This window comes from Myotis nattereri (assembly GCF_964212035.1).
Source record: "Myotis nattereri genome assembly, chromosome: 10".
NCBI classification, from domain to species: Eukaryota; Metazoa; Chordata; class Mammalia; order Chiroptera; family Vespertilionidae; genus Myotis; species Myotis nattereri.
Window position 1 is genome coordinate 73953521 of NC_138085.1, and position 27009 is coordinate 73980529.

The following is a 27009-nucleotide window of genomic DNA, read 5'->3' on the forward strand; positions in this document are numbered from 1 at the left end:
TACATGACAATATTTTTTAAGTGCATCAAAATCCCTTTATCTAGAATCTCTATGAACTTTCTGGACTTAATTCTAAGATAATTTTCCCTGTCTTTCCTATAATACTGTTAAGTTCCTTAATTGCAGAGAATATACTTGTTTTATACTCCCATAGGCTTACTATGATGCAGCATCTATTCAATTATTATTAATTTCATATGACATACCTATAATTTGAAACTTCAACCTGAGTTAGGAGATGCAGGTACTGTAACAGTCATGAAGAAAACATTCACAATATAGATCTCGAAGCCCTTTGGACATGCCTGTTCTGCTGGGAATGATCTTCCAGACAAAAATGCCACTTCCTCTCTGAAGCCATCTCTGATTCTTCAGGTCATAATTAAATTTTTCCTTCTTTTATTTATACCTCTATTATAGCCCATGTCACACTGATCTTTAAAACTGTCAAGTATTCTCCTAATACAATTTAAGCTCCTTGACACCAAAACCCTGCTTCTTAAACATCACGGTATTCCTGCCACCTTACATAGTATTCTATGCATGTGAGGAATTTTATACATGTCTGCCAAATGAATGAATGCACAAATGAATGAGTGACCACCACATGATATCCTAGTCTTTATAATGTACATCCCAAATTCAGGATCCACTCATGAATTACTTTGCTTACCCATTTCTTCCTTTCCTAAAACTGATTATTGCAAAAACTGTAATTTGGAGAAAATACTTATCAAGCCAAAAATTCCATATAAGTTATTCAATATTAATAAAGAGAAAAGTTAGTGAAAATAACTGAGAGAAAACTTTACCTTCTTGAAATAGTTGTCTGGCATAAGATGCCTCTCTGCCCTGAGGTTGGAAAAAAGCATAAATGCATTTTCTCACTAAATCTTCCCAGCCAGTTCTGCCAGCAGCTCTCAGGGAACTCGTATCAATAGAGATGATTTTACCTAGACAAAGAATAAAATTTTACATTTATGATAGCCTCCTGATCTAAATAATCTGTATTTCAAAATGAACAACCACTTCTCAGAAATATTCTGCCTCCCAAATGCATAATGGAAAAAAGCATTAAAAAGCACTATTAATTTTAGTACCTATGGTAACAGTATATCTGTGGCATGATAATGAAAAATTGTTTTGGCCTTGGAGTGTGTTACCTACTAGTATGTCATATTCTAAAATTCAATTCCAGCCAAGTATTAAAGGCACGCCATAAAGACCTGAAGCTGCTGGGACTAATGCTGCTCAGACTCCTCTGGCTTGCTCTACGGATCCTGCTCTCTAGCTACACACTAATGGCTGAATCACTCATTGGGGAAGGAGAGGCAGACATGAATATATTATTTTGGTAATTTATTTCCACCTACTCTTTAGTAAGAGCAGTTGGAAACGAACCTTTAAAAACACAATAATAAAGCATACAACATAGGAATATTAGATTTCTGGGACAAAAAAATTAGTAAATATTGTAAGAGGATCTTATAAACAATGGTAAAGATAAAAAAGTACATTAAAACTAAACTTTTCACAATGAATAAAATTTAGTAGAAATGATCTCTCTCTTTATTAAAGAGGTGAGTGAAACATATAACTCTGATGTAAAAACAAAAATGTGATGCGCTAGAGTGAAGATTAAATAACATGAAAAATATTTTACAGTTTGTAAAGTACAGTAATAATTTGTTTTTGATGAAAATCAAACCTGAAGTAGCCTTTCAAAGAAGGCCTTATTTTCAGGCGCTGTCACCTTTCCTCGCCCCGTGGCTCGCGTGCCCTTCTTTCAGTTCTAACACACTCCTGTCCTCCTGGGGCCCCGCAGCTGTCTCCTCAATCGGGAGCTCTTATTCTGCCCCGTGCCCCTCCCCACCATTCCCTCCCAACACACATAATTGGCACCACCTCAAACTTAAGGGTTCAATATCAGCTCCTCAGCCAGGTCTTCATTAACCAGCTGATTTTAAACAGGTCCTCCTTATTAGCTTACCTTACCATCTCACACCTTTTCCATCATAAAACGTATCATGATTTGTAATTACATCATTGCTTTTTGCTCAACTGTGTACACTCTTAAGCAATCATACATGGTGACAGGCATTTCTAGGTATTCAAAAATTATGTGCTGAATAAATTTAAAGAATAAAGAAAAAAATAGCCAGATACATTTAAGCATAATATTAAAACCACCATACTTGTATCCATTTATAAATATATGCATTTAAATCTACATTGCCAAATAGCTTTAAAAACTTTAGTCCATGGTTATGAAAAATAATTTATAATAAAAACAAATATAGGTATATGAAAAGTTAAAAATAACAATGATTATAATATCTAAAATGCACAACATCAAAACCACCACTTAAAATGTTTTCTGTATAAGACAAATGGACATAAGTGGAAAAGCAAAGAACAGATGGACACAATATCTGGGATGTAATTAATTTTAAAAGCATAGCTGACATCATCAATACTGATGGAACATTTTTAACTTTGCAGTTAATACCTGTAGTATCTTGCTTGGTCATAAAGGATTCTACACCCGTAATAGCTGGAGGCCGAGGTAATCTCCGTGCAATACAAATCAAACATGACTGGAAATCTGCCCAAAACAAGAAAGGGAAAAAGAAAAAAAAGGGTAGAAAATGGTTCACAATCTATAACTTGACATTATCAGTTTTTATAGAAGTAATACATTTTATAGGATCTGACACTATACTGGAGTCACTCTATATAAAAGTATAATGCTGGAAATAAAATTGCTGGCAACCAAAAACAGGAAGCTCCAGGTAGAGATCTAGTTAGCATAAGTAATTCCTTCCCACTGACTGTTCTTACCTAAACTAGAAACTAGAGGAGACTGATGCATCTCATGTACTTGGATGATAAAAACTCCAAGTAGTTTTGCCTAGATTTAAGCAACACAGTGAATTTTAAAATACAGTTCTATGGTCAATTTCCTATATGCATCAGTACTTAATGGCTATAAAAATTATTTGTAAGTCCTGGCCTGGTAACTCAGTTGGTTAGGGAATCATCCCGATATGCCAAGGTTGCGAGTTCAATCCCCAGTCAGGGCACATACAAGAATCAACCAATAAATGTATGAATAAGTAGAACAACAAATCAATGTTTCTCTCACTCGCTCTCCCTTCTTCTTGCTCTCTCTAAAATAAAATAAAAAATGTTCTTTTAAAAAAATTTAATTTTTGTAGCCATTAAGTACTGATGACTATAAGAAATTGACTATAGAATGTATTTAAAAATTTACTGTGTTGCTTAAATCTAGGCAAAACTACTTCTGTGCAGATAATAATTATCTATGAGAAAAACATTTAACTCTTTCTAAAGAAGCATAATTTGCCTTTGACACAGGACTTTATATTGTAGGATCTATAGTTTTTTCAAAGTTCCAGCTCCAAATTTTTTGAATGTGCAACATCACATGGCTAAATATGAACTTTATTCATATAAAGCAGCCTTGCATGTTTATTTTATAGAAAGTCCCCAGTTGATCATGGCACTCTTCCCTGGTGAGACCAGCTACATACTAGTACACAGCCTTTTTTTTTTTTTTTTTTTTTTTTTGCATCTGACTGACTTCTCATCTCCTACCTTTCCTGGTCCTTATTCCAGTTTCCAATTTGTGGTGTTCTTAACTTAGCTCAGTCTGAGTTCACATGGAAAACTCATCCACTGTCACATATTTAACTAAAGCCATGATGATGCCATGTTCATATTAGAGCTTCGGCTGTGTTTTCATCTGTTCATAAGCCTTCTCTTTGTAAATTACCTTGTATAGCCTCAAAAATGCTAACTCTATTCTCCAATGTTCCCTGCACTCTTAACTTGAAACTCAAAAAAAATCAGAGCTGTTCAACAGCCTGCTGCATCTGGTATGTTTCCAACTGGCAGCAGTTAGCGACATCTCTTATTTCTAGGCAGCAAGTTGGTACGAATTTGACATTTTACTAGGAATGCCAGCTTAAAATTGAGAAATTGGGGGCATTTTAAAGGGGTGATTATAGATGTTAGCAATTTTTTTTTCTTAAAAATTAAGAAATACGTAGCAAGTTGAACAGCCATTATGATATATAATACAGTAACCAAAAATACTATCCTAAGAAGGCAGTTTTTATAATCAATTACCTCCCTATTCCTGAAAGCCATGGAAAAAGCAACTAAAAACCTTAAAGTCACCCTTTGTTTTACCTTCTCCATCTTCTTGAATTGATTTTGGCTGTGACACAGTGAAACACTGCATTACTTCATACCGCTGGCAAGCTTCTGGGTTCTCAGTGCCTGGCTCATCTGGAGGGTGAATTAGCATCCTGCAGTTAAAGGTATGGCTATTTCGTCGTGTTGCCTCTTGAGGCCAAGGAACTCCATTTACTGCGGAAGAGAAATTGATTATACCCCTGAATAAGTGAAAAAGTACAAAATCTGAAGATACAAAAGACACATTTAGCCATCTATTTAATTAGGTACTCAGATTAAAAGACAGAGAGACCTCATCAGATCTAATGTTATCCTGAGGCAACAGAATACTTATCTTCCTTAGCAAATGTAAATGTCTACCAATTTGAAAATGGTAAAATTTCTAAGAGACTGTATAGGATTTCCTCTCTCAACGATAAGGCCTTACAAGTACCCTAATTCATTAGCATTCTTTATATATAGAGACAAAAATTACAAATTAATAGTTTACTAGCTCTTTTACTCAAATTTAACAGCAGTTAACAAGCTTTTCCATTTTGTTTCCAGTTATAGTCTGGCAATAAAAATATGATTGAAAACCTTAGGTCCATTGTCAAGCAGGAGTTTTAACCTGGCAGGCGTGAACTTTTAAGGATGGGCTTGTGCACCTTTTTGGATTCAAAGTTTCTCAAAGGAGTCTGTGATTAAATAAAATATTTAGAGTAGATAGAGAACAACCTTGGTTTATTATAACTATTTTTTCACAGTTTATATAATACTCTGAATATTGTGGATAATCAGTAAGTTATTACATAAAAATGACCATTAAAACAGAAATGTCACCTGATTCAGTAAAAGAAAACTGAATCTAGAATTCTAGAAAAGATGTCTGTACATTTCTTTCTTTCTTTCTTCTTCTTTTTTTTTTTTGTCTGTACATTTCAAAAAAGAATTTCTGTTTCTGTTTGGCAGGTCACCATTTCTATTGACGCTCTCTCTTTTTTACAGTCTCATCACTCTGTAACTGTTAGGAGGAAATCCTGGAAACAAACCTACACTGGAGTAAGGAGTCTTGGTTCTGCTACAGCTAGTGGTGAGGTTTGGGTTAATTACTTAATCTTTGCCTCATCTTTAAAATAAAGGAATCCACAATATTATCTCTAAAGTCATTTACACTCTAAAATAACAAGACACATAAGATCCATTCACAATTCACATGTCGGACTAGTGATTTTAATAAAAACAATCATGTCAGGCCCTCAGTTACTATAGTACTCTTTTCAAAGAGGAAATAAGTAAACAATGTAAAAAATAAAGAGCTATGGATAACATTTTATTTGCATGTTTGGTTTAATCATATAGAATTTCTAGCCAAGGTCCTCCCTCCAGTTTTGGAGCAATATGCACATGGCTCAGTGAATGGAGCAGAAAGGCTAGAAATCAGACCCTATCCATTCTCTAAGCTAGGCTCCTTTGTCACTTAACAACTCGTCCAGTCATTCTTAGAACTCCTGAGCTGAAACCATTTACACCCAAAAATGTTGATTTTAATAAGTACATAATATGATAGTATATCCCTCCTCCCTCCCTCCCTTTCCCTTCTTTCTTCCCTTCCTCCCTTTTTCTCTTTGAGCAGGGTGGTGGGAAGGGATACTCATTTCTCTCTATCTTGGACATAATAAAAATGGAAAACAAAGGGAATTTCAAGCTGACGCTTCTGCTTGGCCTCCCATTACCATCACATTCCCGTGGCACAATCTGGAGGAAGAGGCGGAAAGCCTCCATCAGCTATTTGATGGCATTCCCTCTTCATATTTACATCTCGGACTGAAACTAAATTTTAACACATTGTATGCGGGAAACGTATTTATACGTCCTACCAGTGTAGTAGAGCACAGGACACGTATTAATACGTTTTTTATAGACTAGCAGTAGAATGCAGGTAACGTATAAATACGTAAACTAAAGTTATCGTAATTTTACTGAACGTTGACATTTGTGCAAAAAATTAGCAAAAATGGCCCGCACCACCTGTTACCGTGTGATAAAAACTACCCGCAAACAATAAAATATTTTAATATATAACATACATTTCTTAGAATAATACCATGTATTTATAATACTAGTATATTATTATATTTTATATTTAAGTAAATAATATATTTACATAAAGAGAAGCTACAGGGAGTTCATATTCTTTTAAGAAATACATTTCTTTGTACCTAGTGATTTTGGTAGCAGATTCTTCACAAATTCAGCATGATCCCCCACATGCAGTATGCTGTAGACACTGGTATTCATTAATTCTTCCTGATTGTAACCCAAGTAGCTGGTCACATTCTCTGACACAAATACAATTCTCCCTTCACAGTTCACAACAAAGAAAAATCCATCCAAAGCCTGCAACACCAAAAAAAAGCAGGGGGGGGGGGGTAAAGAGGTTGGGAGGTTAAAAGATAAAAAGAAAAATAAACATATACTGTATACTTCTGATTTGAAAAAGAGGTCAGCAATATATGTCAAGTTAAAAAAAAAAAGGAGTGAGAGCTGAATAGGTGATTTCCTATTGCGTGCTTTCTGTGGACAGGACAGGACTTTAAAACAGTACACTAGTGTTTCAGGTAGGCATAAATGAATATGTCAACTTTCTTCCTTAGAGAGACTTTTTTTTAAATTTCTTTATTGGTTAAGGTATTACAAGTGTGTCCTCATCCCCCCTTAGAGAGACATTTTATGGTAGCAGATCTGAAGTGACTGACCTATGCACTCATTTCTACCCTTAAGGAGCTTATGGTAGAGTGAGAGACATAAACATAATAAATTCCAGTGATGAATGCAGTGTCAGAGACATACACAGACTATTCTATGGACGAAGAAAGATACTTAATTTTGGAGGGGGGGGGGCGGTTTGAGGGCAAAGAAAGCTCCTTACAGGAGTTTTAATAGTTATAAGAAACCAATAAAAAAGCCCATCCTCCTACCTTAGTTATAAAAGGAACAGTCAAGGAGGGGAAGAGGAAGAGAGAAGAACAGTCTAGGCAGAGGGGAGAGCGTGGCAGTGCATAGGAGGCCCAAATCACAGAGATAGAGCCAGGGCCTCCAGAAGCAGATGCATGGCCCCAAGGGGAACAGAAAACCCATAGGGGTGTAGTAAAAAGTTAGAACCTCCCCTTAGAGTGTTATTCAAAACTTGAGGAAGAAATTAAGCTTAATAAACATAACCACACCCTGGTACCTCATTCAGTACTGACAGTCACATATCACAAACTGTGGGATCCCAAGAGAAGATCCAGATACAGAGGCGGATGGTGGCCCCTTGCTTATTTACAATCCTTCCATTTACTGAAATATATTGCAGTTTACTTGCTATATAACGTATATGAGCAATAAAAACAAGACCTTTAAAAAACAGAACATTTACAGAATCTTGTAGTAAGAGACAAGTCCTTTGTATCACATAGGCGTTTGCTGGTTATCTGTGACAAATTCTTAGAAGAGCTGTCTAACAATGTTTATGGGGCTACTAATTTTCTTTTTAAGAGAGATACGTGTCCCAATTTGTTGACCTTTTCTATGAGACAAGTGGTAATGATATTATGCTACCTAGCAGATATTTTCCAAATAATAACACATTTAATTTTGTAACTCAGGTGAATGAGAGGTGAAAGGACATTCAAAACAGAGGAAACAGCTCAGAGGTTAAAAAAATCACTTTGTATGCACTTGTAATATATGTGTTATATTTAACAGTAAGAAAAAAAAATTTTTTTTTAAAGCTTCAAGGAAAAGCAACAACAAAAATAAGGAATTAGTCCCAAAGGGAACAGAGATCTTCTTAAAGGCACCATTTTTATAGGAGAGTGACATAATATACTTTTGCAAAGATCTTTCTGGCAGTGGTGTGGTGTGGCGCTGGGAAGCAAGGAACTCAGTGGCAATGCTATTGCAATAGTCCAGTTCAAGTAAGAGCCTGAATGAAGGCAATGGCAGTGGAAGTCGAGAATTTGACAGAAGCAGAACAAACGGCACCTGGTCACCTGCAGCACCTATGGGAATACACATCTGGGGTGATTCTTCACTAATGATTTTAGGGTCCTGGTAGATAAGGGCCTTTCCCTAAGGGACTCAGGGGGGAAATCTAGTCTTTTCCTTTTTTAATTTTTTCTTTTTATAAACAGAAGTTAAAAGGAATGATTATAAATTTAGTTCTAGAAATACTGTATTTGAAATGACTGAGGAACATTCAGATAAAGATGTTCAAAGGGCAGCAGGATACCATGAAAGGGATGCTCTGAAGAGAGATCATTTCAGTTTAGAAGTACATGTATCATCTGTGTGGGGTTTTTTGTTTATTTGTTTTTAACTACCGTCATCTTTTCTCCTTTCACAGAATATCTGGTTTCCTTTGGGGAGTTACTTGTTCCCCATTAAATGAAATCTCGTGGGATTCCTAATCAGGCCATTGGGAGACCTCCGCCTGCCTAACGGTGAACCTTGCAGAGAATGACGAAAAGACGGAACTTGGCTGGAATACATTCATTCTAGCAGCAGGGTGCAGCCCAAATAGGTCTTTCTCAGAGTCTACTTGAATAGTTTTGGCTTTCTAGCCTCCTTAAGATATTTTGTTTTCATCCTATTTTCAAGCATGGTTCTGTGATTTCCAAATAGCATTCCAATAAATTCACATTTACTTAATTGCGTCCGAACTGTTGTATTTTGCTTGGAATCCAGAGAATCCTAACTGATGTTTTTTGTTTTTAATATATTTTTTATTGATTTCAGAGAGGGAGAGGGAGAGGGAGAGAGAAATAGAAACATCAGTGATGAGAGAGCATCATTGATCGGCTGCCTCCTGCACGCCCCTACTAGGGATCGAGCCCACAATCGGAGCATGTGCCCTTGGCCGGAATCGAATCCGGGACCTGCCAGTCCACAGTCCAATGCTCTATTCACTGAGCCAAACCAGCTAGGGCCTAACTGATGTTTTATATACACATATACATGTGCACACATACACACCAGTACATCATATAGACATAGACGTAGATCCCAAACTTCCCAGGAAATGCGCACAGAATTAAACAAAAAAAAAAGGGAAGAGTCAAGGTCAGAACCCTGGAGAATGCTAACGTAAGAGGAAGGCAAAGAAAGAGAAATGTGAGACAGAGGTTAAGGAACAGCCAGAGAAGAGAGGTGGTCATTCTATAGAAGATGCCACGGGAAGAGTTTTAAGGAAGAGGGAATGGGTAGTCAAATGTGCCAAGAGCCACACAGCAATGCAGGGATGATAAAAAGCAAGGTAAGGAAGCGTGGATGCACATTCAAGATGTAGGGAGACCCTGGGACAAAACCAGAATTTTTCTTGGAGTCCAGGGGGAAATAAGAAGCATTAGAGCCAGATAACACAGAGCTCTGAATAGGAGGCAACAGAATTTAGACAACAAGGAGCCGTGGAAATGAGGGGCTTAAAAAAATGCCTGTACTAAACCTTAGCTATGGTGAATTGGGCTGCTATGAACACAGGGGTGCATATATCCTTTCTAATTGGTGTTTCTAGTTTCTTGGGATATATTCCTAGAAGTGGGATCAGTAGATGAGTGGATTGAAAAACTGTGGTACATCTACACAATGGAATACTACACTGCGTTAAAAAAGTTCTTACCATTTGCAACAGCATGGATGAGACCAGAGAGCATTATGCTAAGTGAAATAAGCCAGTCAGAGAAAAATAAATATAGCATGTTCTCACTCATTTATGGAATATAATGAACAACACAAACTGATGAACAAAAACAGATCCAGAGACAGAGAAACATTGATCAGACCTTCAAACCTCAGAGGGAAGGTAGGGGAGGGTGGGGGTAAGGGGGAGAGATCAACCAAAGGACTGCATGCATGCATATAGGCCTAACCAATGGACATAGACAACAGGGGGGTGAGGGCATCAGTGGGGAGGATGGGGGGGGGGTGTAATGTGGGGATAAGGACACATATGTAATAACTTAATCAATAAAAAAATTTAAAAAAATGCCTGTACTGATGAGTATTTACCATGGGCCAACAGATATTTGTTAAATAATAAATTCTAATACCACTGTCTCTTTAAATGTGGGGGAAGTACTTCCAATACGTTCATTCTTTTTTAAATACCTTCATTCTAAATCCATGTTACTTTTTAAATTTTACGTTTTAAAACGGTGGTGGGGAGACAAGTTGTGGGGTGAGAATTTCTCATATTATGATGGATGTTCGGACACATTTAGATGTGCAGATCTTCTAGATGAGCAAGTCCCCTCCAGATCAATATTGTAAAACAAGAACTTCCTGCAACACTGGAAGTATTCTGTACCTGCAATACAATAGGCACTAACCACATGGAGGCACTGAGCACTTTAGTGGCTGCTGAGACTGAAGCTCTGAATTTGTTATTTTATTTAATTGTGAATAGCCACGTGTGGCTAGTGGCTAACTTACTAAACAGTGCAGCACTAGACTACAGCCTACATGATGCAATGGACAATCTCCTGGTGGCTTTTGACCACCTCTTCTCGGCTTCGCTGGATCAGACTTTACAAAGTTTAAGGCAACGAGGATGGGGTTGGAGAACAGAGAAGAGGAATAGAAAAGGCTGTCCATGAAGGCAACTCTGAAGTCAGTAAAAGTTAGTAATTCTATTATACAGTCTCTGTTCCATGTATCTATAGCTCATAAATACAAGTTATTATTTGCTCGTTAGAGTCAAGAACCTAAATACATCTCTGAGTTTTTGAAATTTCTAATTTGATGTTCTGCTTTCACATTTGAAAATGCTTGCCTAATACATTTAATCCGTGTGTAATGTTGTGTTACAATTTCCCTTTGATTCATAGTGGTTTTCAGGGTAATAATTTCATCAGCTAAAAAAAACACCTTACTTTGTTTTCCTGTAGTTTTGAGTGGATGTTTTGCTGTCATTTCTGTTCATTTTAAAGTGTTGTGGACCTTTCTCACGCAGCAATTACAAGTGTTTACATAAAGTACAGTAGCAGTAGCAGTATTCTGTCTGCAGTTGTGCTGCACTCAGCTTGTGGACCATCTATTTGCTCTCCTTGTTGATCTCTGTGGTTTCTGAAGAACGTGTGGAACTAGGATTGAAATGATGACATTTTCCTACAGAAATTCCAGAAACCTCGAGGCCCTCTATACCTTATATTTATTCATGATCTCAAATGACATTACATGAAGAAGATAAATTTAATGAATATTTAAAGAAATGAAAGGAGACAGAAGATTCTTAGGTTAGTTTTAAACTCAGAGCACCAAGAAGGCAGGTAGAACTCCCATAGAAAAATCAGAAGATATGACAAGACTCATCTACTAACACCCTGCAGAGGAGCAGAGATGAGCAGTAAACGCTGGGCTGGAGCAGGTCTCCGGGAAGGGCCTCCGTGTAACCAAGTAGCGGGACAGTGACAGGGACCAAGCAGGGGGAAGATGAGTGGTAGAAGTGGGAAATGAGCCTAAGTACTTTTCTTTCTTTAACTTATTTTCCTCTAACAGCTTATATTAAAAATTTTCAAAATATAGCAAAGTTGAAAGAATTTTGTAGTGAACATCTATATATTCACCACTTAGATGCTATCATTAAAATTTTTACTATACTTGTTACAAGTTGTAACACTGTTTCTGAACTGCAGTCGTGTTTAATGGCTTGTGAAAAGAATATAATAAAGAAAATCAGAGTCCATCACTTGTGGTAGCTTCCTCCTCTCCCACTTACATGTGTCTGCATGCGCTGGCTCAGAGAGAAGCTTCTAGCCAGTATCCAATGCCTTCTGTATTTTACGGTTCTAAACAGTATGTAAAAAATCATCACAACCAATAGTCTAATGTTATAAAGTACTGTCTAACATGGAGGAGAAATAAAGAATTTAAATTTGAGGGGAGAAGAAGTTGCTGATACGAGAGTCAAAAATGTTTAGCAGCCTGTTAAAAGTACAGAAATGGAGTATGGGAAGAGGTTAAAGCAAGAAAGTATATATTTGGGTGTCATCTCTTTAGAGATGAAAGGTGAAGCAAAGAGAATACATAATATTTCTGGAACCAGAAAAGCAAGAATTGAGTTTTGAGAATGTTTTCACATCAGCAGTGTTGGTAGAAGGAATTATGGTTAATGCAAAGACACAGAAATAGGGCAAGAGGAAAATATGTATGAAGAAGTTAGAAAATAAAGAGACCCATACACATTTGTTAGAAACACTTCACCAGAAAAAAAGGGCCCTGAGGTAGGATAAGGAAAGAATAATCTATTTTATGTCTAGCTATATCTCTACGTTATATATGTAGTAGAATACGTGCTAAAATTAGGGCTAGAGATGGAAGAGTATGCACTGTGGCAATAAGTGTGCACACACACATACATATACTTTTAAACATTCACGCATGAGAGTGAACATTGACGGTGATGAGCACACTTGGAAACGAAACATCTGTGTTGAGAATAGAGGGAGTTAAAGATTAAGTAGAAAAAACAGGAGTGAAATTACACAGCAATTACAGAGTAATTCCATTTAAAAGTTCTTTACTTTAAAAAACTTGATAGAAGGTTGTTAAAATAGTACATTCTCTTAGACTGTTTCCATAAACAATTAACCAATTTTTAGTCAGAAAACTTTCCAGGAAAACACCTACTGCAAACAATGAGGCATCCCTTATTCAAAGACGAAATTCTATAGTAGACACACAGATAGCACTAGCTAGCTAAAGAATTCTGTTTTAGTTTCCCAGCTAGTCCTAACCACCACAGAAATAAATGGCAAAGCTATACAGTAGGCTTTAGTTTTCCATCTCACTATTTAGAATGCCTTCATGAAAATGTCTTATGATCATTATTAACATTTAATTCTGAAACAGTAACAACTGTCAAAATAGTTCCCAAAATAAGTATTCAAGTTCTTTAAAACTTTACTTTGTTTTATAATTTATTAACTGGTTATAAGAGACAAAAGAAGAAAAACCCCAAACTGGCTAGAGCAAAGCGTGTGCTGACTTTCTGAGTCAGTGAGAACAGCTACCTCCAAAAGAAGAGGCCCCAAGGACTCCTTTTCTATCACTCCTTGACTGCTTGATGAGATGTCCGACTTCTGTACTTCATCATCAGCTGTTGATTTCTCTATAATAAAGAACCAAAAAGGCACACATCCAAAATCGGCTTATTTCTATAATGACAAGTTTAAGAAGACACAGACTCACCTAATTTCAGATACAAATAAAATAGATATTTATTATCTAGGCCAGTGATTTTCAACCTTTTTCATCTCATGGCACACATAAACTAATTACTAAAATTCTGCAACACACCAAAAACATTTTTTGCCAAAAAAAAATAGGTATGATTTTGATACATTCACACTGGATGGTTACTATTGTGTTGACTGCTGCCATTTTTTTATTTGGTAATCTAAGTGGGAAGAGCTTAGTACCCCTAACTAGTACTAACAGGTATTACATGTTTTAAAAATTTTTGTGGCACACCGGTAGAAAATCGCTGACCTAGGCACTTTCACGTTTAGTCTTAATTATACTTGTTTTATAGAAGATAAAACTGAGGGTCATGCCCTGACCAGTTTGGCTCAGCGGATAGAGCGTGGGCCTGTGGACTGAAGGGTCCCAGGTTCGATTCCAGTCAAGGGCATGTATCTTGGTTGCAGGCACATCCCCAGTAGGGGGTGTGCAGGAGGCAGCTGATCGATGTTTCTCTCTCATCGATGTTTCTAACTCTCTATTCCTCTCCTTTCCTCTCTGTAAAAAATCAATAAAATATATTTTTTAAAAAAATTGAGGGTCACAAAGGTTAAGTAATGCATTCCAAATAATGTAGTAACTAATTAGTGGCACTAGGAGGACTTGAATTCTGACCTACAAATCCAGTGTTCCAACAGTGAGAAAAATGGTATAATTCTATAGCCTTGTAAAAAGTCTACACCAAAAAATTTAAGAAATGGATAAATTGTAAAAGAATAATTACTTTTGTCATTTTTTTTCTTTTCTGATCAATTGCCACTGAAGAGAAAGTGAAGATATGATTTTTCCTTTTGGGAGTCTGCATGAACAACTAACCTTTCACACTCATGTCATGATGATCTGATTGGCAGTAAAACTAACTGCTGGAGTGCTCTGAAATTCTTTTGTGTGATGATGTTGAAAAATCCATCCATTATCTTAAAGCAGCATCATACTTAAATAAAAGTTTCCAATCTGTCAGATGAATTAGTTCACCAAAAGCCAAACATAGTATTATTGAGTATTGCAATTCGTTTTTTTACTTTAAAAAATGCAATGTTTTAAATATTCCAAAAAATACAGAAAATGACATGGCATACATTCACATAGTAACCATTCATTTTTCACTGATGTTAACAGTATTTGCTTCAGGCCTTCCCTTTTAAATTAACACAATGCTGCAAATAGAGTGAAGCTCTGCCGCCATTCCTCCTCTTCAGTATTGTGAGATCACAATAATAATTTCCAAGCATGATTTAATACTTAAACTACATATGTATGATTTCATGAACACTATATTATTGTTTTGTGGCTGTAAGGTGTGGTTTTGATTGCATTCTCTGATGGCTATGACATTGAGCAATGTTTTTCATGTGCTCATTGGTCATCTATATGTCTTCTTTGGATCAATGTCTATTTGCCTGCCCATTTTTAATTAGGTTATTTATTTTTATTTTGAATGTTTCATTTTATAGCATTTTGTTCTTGTTTCACGGATAAAGTAGTTTTCCTTCTGTCTCTAAGGGACGGTTTGGTTTTAAGTTTTCGTCTGCTCTCTGTGTTGTCTCTGCTTTCTATGAGTTACTTTTTTCTGGTTGTTCTCTTTTATATTATAGGCTTTCCCCAAGTATTTAGATTTTTATTCAGATTAAAGAGTGGTAAACTGAAGTGCTGATTGGCAGCTGTGTGAAGAGTGGGAGCAAGGCAAGGAGCTGATTTTTTTCATGTGGGGATCGTTCGCAACTGTCAGTGTTTATGTGCTGTTCCTTTGGATGCTCAATTTCCCCACGGGAACCCTCCCACCTTCAACTTAGGGACGTGAGCCAGGCTGTCAGGGTTTTGAGTCGACTGAGCAGGGAAGGGGCCATATGCCTCTTGTTGGCTCTCCCCTTCACAGGCTCACCATACCCGTTTCTGCTGTCTGCTAAATAAGTTGTCACTACTAGCCATTTTCCAACTTCTAAAATCTTAAAATCATATCACTTTAATCATTTTAAACATATTTGTTTATAGTCTTTTCACACCGCTTCTATTAATCTGAAATTCTTTTGGGTCTAGTCCTTCTGTTGGTTATGTGTGCTCTTACTCACTATAGGTTATTCCCTCATATATTATATCAGTTTTTAGAATAAATCCCTCAGAAGCACTCTTTCTTTGGGAATCCCATGTGGCCAGGTGTGGGAGTGTTTCTCCAACGTGTTTTGCTTTTGTTTCTGGTAGGCAGCCCAGGGATTTTCTGGTGTGGGGGTCCCTAATAAATGTAGATAGTATATAAATCATAAAAATACATCAGGGCTTTCCCAGAATCCAGGCAGAAAGAGGCTCATTATTCAGATGGAAGGATTCTCGCATCATTGAGTTATTGTCTTTCAACTCTCTGTCAGAGCCTCAGATCTCACACCACTATTTGTGTCCCCTGGCGCTACGCCCTGGTACTGGGTCCCATAACCTCCCAAGGCAACCAGTTTCTAATAAGCCACTTTCTTATAACAAGAAGGCTCTCAGATTTACTTTCTAAAATAAAGTGAATCTAAACAAAAATGTTTCTTTAATAAAATTACGAAGTTCAATGCAACTTCTTAACAATAAAAAAATAAAATCACATATTGTCAGTATCTTTAATTACTAAGCCATGTTTTGTTTGTTTTTTGTTAATCCTCATCCAAGGATATTTCTTCCATTGCTTTTTAGAGAGAGTGGAAGGGAAAGGGAGAGACAGAGAGAAACATCGATGTGAGAGAGACACTTCAATTAGTTGCTTCTCACACGCAGCCAAGAATCGAGCCTGCCACCCAGGTATGTTGCCTTGACCGGAAATCGAACCTGAGACCCTTCGGTTGCACGCTGATGCTCTAACCACTTAGCAACATCATCCAGGACCACGGGTTGTTTTTTTACCTTGTTCCATTCTTTTCATTAGCTGTATTTGATCGACTGTCTTCTTCAAAATCTTGCATTTGTCTGGTTTTACACTCAAGCTGTCAATGTCACTGATGTTTGCAGACAATAACTCAGCTAGCTCTTCTAAGTATTTATTTTCTTGCTCCCTGCGCCTCTTTTCAGTGCTGTTACACAAAGAAAATTCAGTAAGTGTACATTCTACCACTACATTTCCTTCTCTGATTGAGTACTTAATGTTTACACATTTAGAGAGATTCCTATTTTTATAAAGAATATAAAACCAGATTCAGAAAACAATTTACTGGTAAATTCACATCTAAAAAACGGATACCACAAAATACCAAAACAGAAGCCAATTCTAGCTAAAATACATAAAGAGAATGACTGCTGTCACAGATGAATTTCCTCAGCAATGTATATTCATTGACGATTTCAATAACAATGAATACAGATATTAAAAGGAAGCAAACAGCATATATACTACCTGCATTTGTAATTATATTACCTTCTAAATAACGCCTTCAGATAGAAAATCTGAATTTTCAAATAAATTTGTTATAAATTAAGCAGGGTAGACTATAAAGAGTTCAAATAAGTTATAATAAGAAATCTGATAAACTCTTGATTCTTATAATGAATAGACTATAGTTGGTCCTCATCAAAAAGAAAAAAGTACCCATCTAAGAAGTAAAATAAAAAGGATAATAAATCAATGATTAGAAATTAAGGTATAGAGAACAATGTCTTTAGTATACAACTTTGTTTTAAAAATAGATTCAATTAAAAAATAAAAATACCATCTACTTATAAGGTCTTATAAATATAATAAAGTCAAACTCAAATTATCTTAAAGCAAAATAATGAGAACAAAAGATAACAGTGGAAACAGCCAGCACTTTACATTCACTCAAATGTGCTGAATGACTGTATTGCTCATTTTTGTTTTCCAGTCTTTACCCCTGGGTTACTTAGCCAAGTCATCGGGCAACTTGCTTTATGTAAGATAAAGACAATGAAGTATTACTTTGAAATGAATTTTTCTATTATCAATTTAAAAGAATGAGAAAGACTGGCCATAAGCAGCTCTTTGTTTTATAAGCAGCAGTCAAAATCATTTGTCTGCATATAAAAATGGTAGGAAAAAAAGGTGAAAAAAGGGAAAGAGCAGTTGTTAAAAAGCTCATAATTGGCAACAATTAAAATGCCATTTATTTTAATTTTAAAAAGACTATAAAGATGATAGCAATTACATAACAACTTAGTAAGTCGAAAAGAACCAAGTCAAATCATCAAATGTATTTAGTTACATAAAATAAAATACCACTAAATGGTACACATCTCAAAACAAAATCAAACTTTAAAACTATATATTCCATTCTGTCTTTGTCTTTTTAATCTTACATTATTAAGGAATCAGTCCCATTTTACTTAGTAAAACTCTTACAACTTCCACTGTTAGTACTTACAACAAGATTTTGACAAGTTTCAACCAAGGCATTGACAAGTAGGCATGAAAAGAATGAATAACCTACATTTTTATATATACAGGCTTTAGAGAACTCCAGCTGAGCAACCTGATAGTGTTTTGAAGCACATCTGCTTTTTATGTTAGAGAAACTAATTAATATTAGACTTATTAGTATATTCAGTCTATAGTCTGAACTAATCTGTTTAAATCTATGGGTTTACATTTCAACACAAGTAAATTGGATTCACTTGGTGAGGCTCCCAAATTCGTTTTTTACTTTAAATTTTGTGTAAAAATGAAGTGCTTGAAACTACTGTAGGGTAAAAAGAAAGTTGATAGAATGGGCAAGGTAGGCAGACAGAGAGGTGACAGAGGAAGCAAGAAGCTAAAAGTAATGAAATAATGAAGTGTCTACAAAATGACCTGAAAATGATACTAGGAAAATCACCACAAAATGAAGCAGCTAGAAAATGAGAGTAGATATATTAAAATAAAGTCAAAATTGAAGGAGGGGTGGAGATGACAAAAAATTCTACCTTAATGGAAAAGAAGGCTTTCTTTATTACTTTGGGCCACCTACATTTCTCCTCTCACTAACCCACTTCATTTCCATTTATATTGCATACATGCTAGTTAATGCTACTATGAGTTAACTTCTCGTGTATCTTTTTTTCTTCATCTTACTAGTTTTTTCAACAAATGCTCCTATACTCATTATGTGCCAGATAATCATGTACTATATTCAGGAGTAAGTTAGACTTAGCCTCCAATTAGCCAGAAAACAGAAAAGACAGGCCATTATCATACTATGTTGACAAGACTGTAATACTGGAGAAGGGCATACAGATGGCTCCTAGACCTAGGAATGAGATGTCTAAACCTAGTGGTAGGGAAAGACTGGTTTCCTGAAAGAAAAAAAAAACTCAGCTCTTTCAAAGGTATAAAGTGAGAGTGAAAATATCAAGTCAAAGGACCTATAAGTAGTTCAACATGGCTGACCTACAGATGTAAGAACCCAAAAGGGCAAGAGATGAGGTCCTGGCCAGACCACAAGGGCTCCTTCGTGCCATGATAAAAGGCACGATATATTACTTAAAAGTACAAGTTCAAACTTCCTCTGTCATTTACTAGCTATGTAACCCTGGACATGTCACTTGATTTCTCTAAGCTTCAGTTTTCTTATCTGTAAAACAGGGATAATGACATTACCTCCTAGGCTTTCGTGAGGATTAAGACGATGACATATACAAAATACTGGGCAGAGTTCCTGGCATACACTATTAGCTCGGTCAATGTTATCTGTTATCATCACTCTGATTATGATTATTTTTTTCAGGGCCAGGGGAAGCCCAGAAGGGTTTAAGAATGAGTGGCATGACCAGATTGGTAAGCTTCTTGAAGACAGAAAACATGTGTCACACTTCACATATATCCTTATAACATCACCCACATGGTGCCAGTTGAAAAGCAGGCATTTCATAAACACTTGTTGAGTTGAATTGGAAATGCTGAACAAGCAGAAGGCACAGCTACCCACCATTTTAAGATCAGCACTTGAATCCTCATTCTCTTAGCATAGTTCAAGAATGGAGAAGAGGTAACAGGAAGGAGACACAAGACAACTCACCCCAACAAACAATTACTAAGGAACTCTCCTATCCAGGGCGACTATACACAGGACTGGCCATACCTGAGGTCTACCTATGCTCTTCATGATTTACTAAATATAAGCCAAACACTGTGTTAGGAACTAGGGATAAAATGGTGAGCAAATTCAGATAAGTGGTAGGGAAAGACTAGTTTCCTGAAAGGAAAAAAACCCCAGCTCTTTCAAAGGTATAAAGTTAAAGTGAAATTATCAAGTTAAAGGACGTATTAGTTTGCAGTGGAAAAGCCAGGGATTCATGAAATAATCACACACACTAGTAAAATCTGAAATTATGGATCAAAGCTATAAAAACATGTGAGAGAGATACATGAATGGTAGACATTTGATGTAATAGTTAAGGAAGAAAGAGAAGGTTTCCTTTGAGGAAGTAATGACTAAGCTGGCATCGTAGAATGTCTATGTGATGACTACAGGAAATCTAGAGGGAGCAAGCTGGACTGAGGGAGTAGCATTCTAAGGAAGCTGAGGAAGGAAGAGAACCTGGTAAGTATGCACGACTCAAAGAAGGCCAGTAAACTTGGAGTAGATGAAACAGAAGCTTTAAAGTGGCAATGAAAATGATAAAGCATAAATAAATAAATAAATAAATAAATAAATAAATAAATAAATAAAAAGAAAGAAAGAAAGAAAGAAAGAAAGAAAGAAAGAAAGAAAGAAAATGATAAAGCAGCTTTGCCAGGAATAGACCAAAAAAAGAGTATTCCTACCTTGATGCCAGTGTGTCACATGGAGATCCTTTTCTCTTATGTGAGTCTGGGTTAGCAGGGTCGGATGAACTGTCCCCGAGGCCACTCATGTTGAAAAACTTCACACCTAAAAAGAAAGGACAACAATAAGAAATCTATCCTAAGGAACTTGCCAACCACAGGGGAGTACGGAGCTCCCTTATGTTAGAAAGTATCTAAACATTGTAGTCATTGTAATCAATTAATAGATTATTACAGCCAACATAAAGACATCCGCATCTACACAAAACCACAGTAATCACCAGCTACTTAGTGTTTCTAAACTTTTTTTCTGTATCTGTAAAATAAAATTAATAATCCTTTGTGAAATCATAGAGATCAATCAGGATAAAAATATTGTTAGAATAAAAGAGATACTGAGATTTTTTTCAACACTTATATGTAACTGTAAAAACTCAATGTATAAGTGAGAGTCAGAGAAATTATTTTTATATTTATTTTAATTTTTAACTTTGAAAAATATTTTTATTAATTTCAGAGAGGAAGGGAGCGGGAGAGAGAAATAGAAACATCAATGATGAGAGAGAATCATTGCCTCCTGCACGCCCCACACTGGGGATTAAGACTGTAACCTGGGCATGTGCCCTGACCAGGATTCAAACCCTAACCTCCTGGTTCATAGGTTGATGCTCAACCACTGAGCCATGAAGCCAGGTTGAAATCAATAAAAACATACTTTTTAAAAAATGTTGAAAGACCCAACATGGTTTTATTAGCATCATTAAACAATATCCAGCTAAGTAACACATTACTGTAATTAAGACTGCTACCTTCTTTTCTGATTAAGATCCATAGAAAGCTCTGACCAGTTTGGCTCAGTGGATAGAGGGTTGGCCCAAGGACCGAAGGGTCACGGGTTCAATTCCCAGTAAAGGGTATGTACCTCTCTCTCTCTCCCTCCCTCCCTCCCTACTACCTCCTTTCCACTCTTTCTCTAAAGATCAATGGGAAAAATACCCACAGGTGAGGATTAAAAAGAAAAGATCCATAGAAATATAAATGAGGTTAACCAAATATCACAAAACAAAGAAGCCACTTAATTAGATTTTCACACAGAAATAAAATGTAAATCTTTTAAAATTTAATACAAAAAATTAAATTATGCAATAAATATATAATAATGAAAAAGCGTCAACTCTAAACTTTTCAACAAAAGTAGAAATAGAACAGTGAAGAAAATAATGAACAGGGAAGAAAATGGAAGATAAGACTTTAGAGTCTGCTAAAATCTAAAAGAAAAGAGTTAGCCCAGCCAGTGTGGCTAAGTGGCTGAGCATCAACCCATGAACCAGGAGGTCACGATTCAATTTCTGGTCAAGGCATATGCCTGGCTTGTGGGCTTGATTCTCAATGGGAGGCATGCAGGAGGTAGCCAATTGATGTTTCTCTCTCTCTCCCCCTCTCCCTTCCTCTCTCTGAAATCAATAAAAACATTAAAAAAAAAACAAAACACCAAAAAAACAGTTAGCTAAGTCCTACTTCATGTTCAGAGGCCACTTTCCTTACCTGTCCATCTTCTCCACTTTCAAGATATTAGTATATATATTAATATATCCATCTGAGAATTTACTCATTTGGAATTCTACTGGCTCTCAAAATACTCCTGGACATGTATTTCTTACTATAGTGTGCTATAAATTACAATTCTCTTGTTTCTCTTCTCTTCTAGATTGCAAACTCAAAGCCAATTACTAGATCTTTTTACTGTATATCCAATATCTAACATAATGCCTAAAAGATACAGATGCTAAGATGGATGATGAATTATAAGTGATTAAGTTATGTCACTAATACAACATTTAAAACTTTTAAAGGATATTTAAGATTATTTTATGGTTAAATCTTTTCTGGAATCTTTTATAATGCTCTATAAATTCTTCCTACAATTGAAATCCTTGTTCCCCTGTTTCCAATGGGGGGAAAACACCACACCCTGACCTTCCTGGTCTAGAAATTAGAGAACAACTCTTCTAATTTTGAAAAAGTAAATAACTACTATTTTGCAGAAACTGCCTACTATATTTCATAGTTCTATGGAGACACAAAGACCTGTTACAGTTGTGCTTACAACTGTAAACATAAATAATATAATCTCATAGACTGGATAATTTTGAGCAACAAATAAATCTGGATTTAAAAGGAGATTCTCCATACTGAACTACCCTCAGACTCCTGGCTATTGATATTTGCTAAAATTATCAAGGATTCTGGGACTCAGGAGACAACAGACAACAATTCAAGAGCAGCCAGGCAAGCCGGCCACCAAAATTAACAGCCAACCGTAAGAAGCTGGGAGAGAGTCACCAACAACTTGCTGATGATTCTGGTATGAACTGCTTTCTATTTACAAAACAACAGAGAGTGGGATGCAAAACCTCCGATCAGTGGAAACTATCATAGCTGTTCTTTTTGTGGAATGGTTTTATATTTGGCAGTTAGGATACTTAAATAAGGTTCATTAAGAAATGTTGGTTTCAGGAAACCAATTTGCATATCACCTTTTAAAAAGAGGTAAGGTTTCTAAGTAAAAGTACCCTCTTGATTTAAAAAGGCTTGCTAAATTATACCCACTCTCATGCAATCTCTAGAGAGCAGTTTTAGGAACTAGAAACCACATCTATCTCGGTTCAAATGGACCAGACTAAACCAAACAGGGGAGGCTGAAGAAATAGGTCAGTGCTTTGTATTTCAGTTGATTTATACATTTCCACATGAGAAATTTGTTATTCATCTCCCAGATTCAGCTGAGAACAATATAATTTGAAAAATAAGTCACAGTTAATAAACAACTCTAATAATTGGTCACTTTGACAGATGAATTTTTTTAAAAAGAAAATGTTTCTCAAGGGCCCAGTGTCGCCATGGGTAACACAGACTATGGCTGACAAATTTTTCTCGAACAAGAGTTTCAGACACCTGCAGTTCTCTGGAAGAAGTTTTCAATTTTCTCTGTTCATTTAAATGACAATTGAAATCTTTCTCTTGTTAAGAAAGGATGGGGATTTCAACAATTTTATTGTCCTTTTTTATGGTTAAATTTCCATTGTTTGATATACCACATTTTGTTTAGGTAATCATCAGTTAATGGTCAATTAAGTTTTTCCATTTGGGGGCTATTTATCAATAATACTGTTGTAAACACTTAAATGCAAATTTTTTCTGTGAACATGTTTTCAATTCTCTTAAGTATATACCGAGGAGTGGAACTACTAGGTCATACTATAACTCTCTTCACTTTTTGAGGAACTGCCAAACTGTCTTCCATAATGGTTGGATCATCTTAAATTCTCACCAGCAATGTACAAGCATGCCAATTTCTCCACCTCACCAAAGTTACTTTCAGTTTTGCAATTTTATTTTTATTATAACTATCCTAGTGGGTGTGAAATGATATCTTTACACTTCCCTACTCACTAATGACATTGGTCACTTGCATATCTTTTGTGGAGAAATATCTATTCAAGTCCTTTGCCTATTTTTTAAAAAATTGGGTTACGTGTCTTTTTATTGTTGAGTCATGAAAGTTTTTTATATTTGGGTACTAAACCTCTATTAGATATATGATTTGCAAATATTTACTTTCATTCTGTGGTTTATCTTTTCACTTTCTTTATAGTGTCTTTTGATAAATGAAAGTTTTTAATTTTGATGAACTCCAACATCTTCCAACTTTTCTTCTTTGTTTAATCAGTACAATGCCTGGACTTCCTTAAAGACAGTTTCTATTAATTGCTATTTTTTCATGATTTTGGTTTCCTTGCATGCCTCCTAATTTCATGTTAAAACAGATATTTTTGGGCTAATGACTGAACAAGGATTTCCTTAAACATCTGGAAACAAAAACTCTCTCAGAATCCACAAAGCAAGGGACCAAAATTCAGATGGTGGCTATCCCTAGCCCAGGGGTCCTCAAACTTTTTAAACAGGGGGCCAGTTCACTGTCCCTCAGACCGTTGGAGGGCCGGACTATAGTTTAAAAAAAACAAACTATGAACAAATTCCTATGCACACTGCACATATCTTATTTTGAAGTGAAAAAACAAAACGGAAACAAATACAATATTTGTATTTGCATTGGCCCGCGGGTCGTAGTTTGAGGACCCCTGCCCCCATAAACTTCTGCCCATATCTCAACCATTATGGTCAGAAATAGAAAGCAAAGGCAAAGAAATTGATTTAAAGCAATGAATTCTTAAAAATGAAGGCATCATTTTATTTCATCAATTTTATAAAATATCAAATTTTTCTTAATGTTTTCTATAAAAGAAAATCCTGTGCGAAGTCTTTTAAATTTATTATGCTAATAAAGACATTATGAAGGGTTGGATAACTTCTAAAAGTATGTAATGTTTAAAACAATGTACTTAATAAATTTATGTTTATTATTAAAACTTATTCTACAGATTAACAAATAAGCTTTCTTATCTGGTTTGGCTCAGTGGAGAGTGTCGGCCTGAGGACTGAAGGACTCCCGAGTTGGATTCAGGTCAAGAGCACTTGCTTGGGTTGCAGGCTCAATCCCCAGTAGAGGGTATGCAGGGGGTGGCCAATCAATGAGTCCCTCTCATCATTGATGTTTCTCTCTCTCTCTCTCTCTCTCTCTCTCTCTCTCTCTCTCTCTCTCCCTCTCCCTCTCTCTCTCCCTCTCCCTTCCTCTCTGAAATCAATAAATATATATATATATATTTTTAAAAGAAATAAGCTTTTTTTCTATGTACTAATTTTTCCTAAATGGAAAGAGAATAATTTTGGAAACTGTAAAAGTTTACTTTTGGTTTCCTATTAAATATACAGGATGCAGAAAAAATCATATCAGTTTTTTAAAGTTAACATTTTAAATTCCTCACATTAATTTTATTTAAAAGATAACTTTTTAAAGATAAAAAGAAAAAGCATTTGCCTTAGTAAAATACTCCTACTGGTATTAATTTGTTACTATGGAAAAATAGCATACAACATACATATTTGTGCAACATACCTTCAACATTTTCTTATAAATCTATGAATTTCATTGAATGATTACAGTTCCTTAACATTGGGTAATTATACATACACTAGTGGCCCAGTGCACAGATTTGTGCACACTGAGGGGAAATTAATTAGAAGAAATATTTTAATATCGCTATTCACCCTTTCTCTATAATAGAAGTGTCAACCAAATTCACGATCGACAATGACAGATCGAAACAGATGCGTGTGATTGGTGCCAGCGAGAGCTTTATATGTATTGGGCATACGTGAGTCAACTTAGCCTTTTATACATATAGAATAAACTTGATTAATTAGACCTGCTTTCTGATGTAGCTAAACTTTATCCAGCCCAGTGAAGCACCCCAACTTCTCTTTTAGGTAATTGTCAGCAACACAGCAGTAAATGTCAACATGGAGCAGATTATTATTGTATATCACTTAGGGAGAACAAAGGGTGAAATATTTAACTGCAGCAGTGTTTGACTATATTCTGCTCAGTGAGAAAACCTGAAGTCATTTTTTAAAAATATATTTTTATTAATTTCAGAGAGGAAGGGAAAGGGAAGATAGGAACATCAATGATGAGAGAGAATCATTGACTGGCTGCCTCCTGCACGCCCCCTACTGGGGATCAAACCCGCAACCTGGGCATGTGCCCTTGACTGGAATCAACCCTTTGGTCCACAGGCCAACGCTCTATTCACTGAGCCAAACCAGGTAGGGCTGAAGTCATTTTCAAGGTCCACCATTTCTTACTCCTGTTCAGTAGGGTCAAGTTTCTAAGCTTTCTAAATCCTCATTTTCCAGCTAAGGAAAAGAAAACAGGATTCCACCAAGTCTCCTATCTACCTACTCCAGGACTTCTGTGAGGTTCAAATGAGGTGAGGCACGGGAAAATGCTTCTCAGACATCTGGTAAAAGTGTAAAATGTTTCCATCTGGCTATAAAGCAAGTTGTGTTCCTGGGCTGAAAAACTCCAAGGAGGCTAGTCTCTAGGGAGATGAAGCCGGGAATTGCTACGTGATGTCAGTACACAGTACCCACAGCGACCATTTCTGGGCTGGGCTGGGCTGTGGACTGCATTTTGTACCATGGGATCTCAGCAGTGTTGGCTGCAATTTGGTGGGCTGTCACTCTGGGGTGGTGGCGGGGCCTGCGTCCCACTTGGGGGAAGCCGAGTGTTGCTTTGTGGGCGCCAAATCTGTGATGCCTTTTCTCTGTAAATGGCCAGTGAGTGTCATGGCAGCTCCTGTGTTGACCATCTTCCCCCTGGTGGTCAGTGCGTGTCACAGCGACCGATCAGAGGATGGGATATTTAGCATATTAGCCTTTTATATATATAGATTGCACATATCTTCAAAAAAATCAATTCTAGATTGTTATAACTTGTGAAAAAGATGATGGAATTTATTAAAAAGAAAAAAATTAAGGCTACTCTTCCAGACTACAGCTGTCTTTACCTGTGTAAAGATGAAAAAAATTTGAGTGTACTGGCATGTGCACAGGAGAACATAGTCTAACAAAGAATAGCCTGAAGAAAAGAAAATGATGAACCTATAGAAAAATTTCAATGTCTGTCTCTTTCTACCAACTCTACCCACTTTCACAGATTCAGATAGTAATGAGCAAAAAAACAGCTAGAGCTGGGGAGAATGAAGCCCAACATTACACACAGATTATCTGAAACCAAATAACTACACTTGTCACATAAAATTACTGCAATATCTAAAATAATTAGAAGTTGTTTAATTTCCCTCAAATATTTCAGAAACTCATTTCAAAATACAGTATGG

General features: G+C 36.2%; 1 protein-coding gene across 1 annotated transcript in view; it reads right to left on the minus strand.

Annotated features, from left to right (window-relative positions):
• NCOA1 (nuclear receptor coactivator 1) overlaps nt 1-27009 on the minus strand; it is a 164888-nt gene that overhangs the window by 55035 nt on the left and 82844 nt on the right. Inside the window, exons 5-11 of the mRNA XM_081101281.1 lie at nt 20207-20312; nt 16360-16526; nt 13254-13351; nt 6423-6600; nt 4216-4395; nt 2510-2605; nt 813-953 (exon numbers count right to left, since the gene is read on the minus strand). Coding sequence (XP_080957407.1) covers nt 813-953; nt 2510-2605; nt 4216-4395; nt 6423-6600; nt 13254-13351; nt 16360-16526; nt 20207-20295 — 949 coding nt within the window. The 5' untranslated portion in view covers nt 20296-20312. The remainder of the gene's footprint in view (nt 1-812; nt 954-2509; nt 2606-4215; nt 4396-6422; nt 6601-13253; nt 13352-16359; nt 16527-20206; nt 20313-27009) is intronic.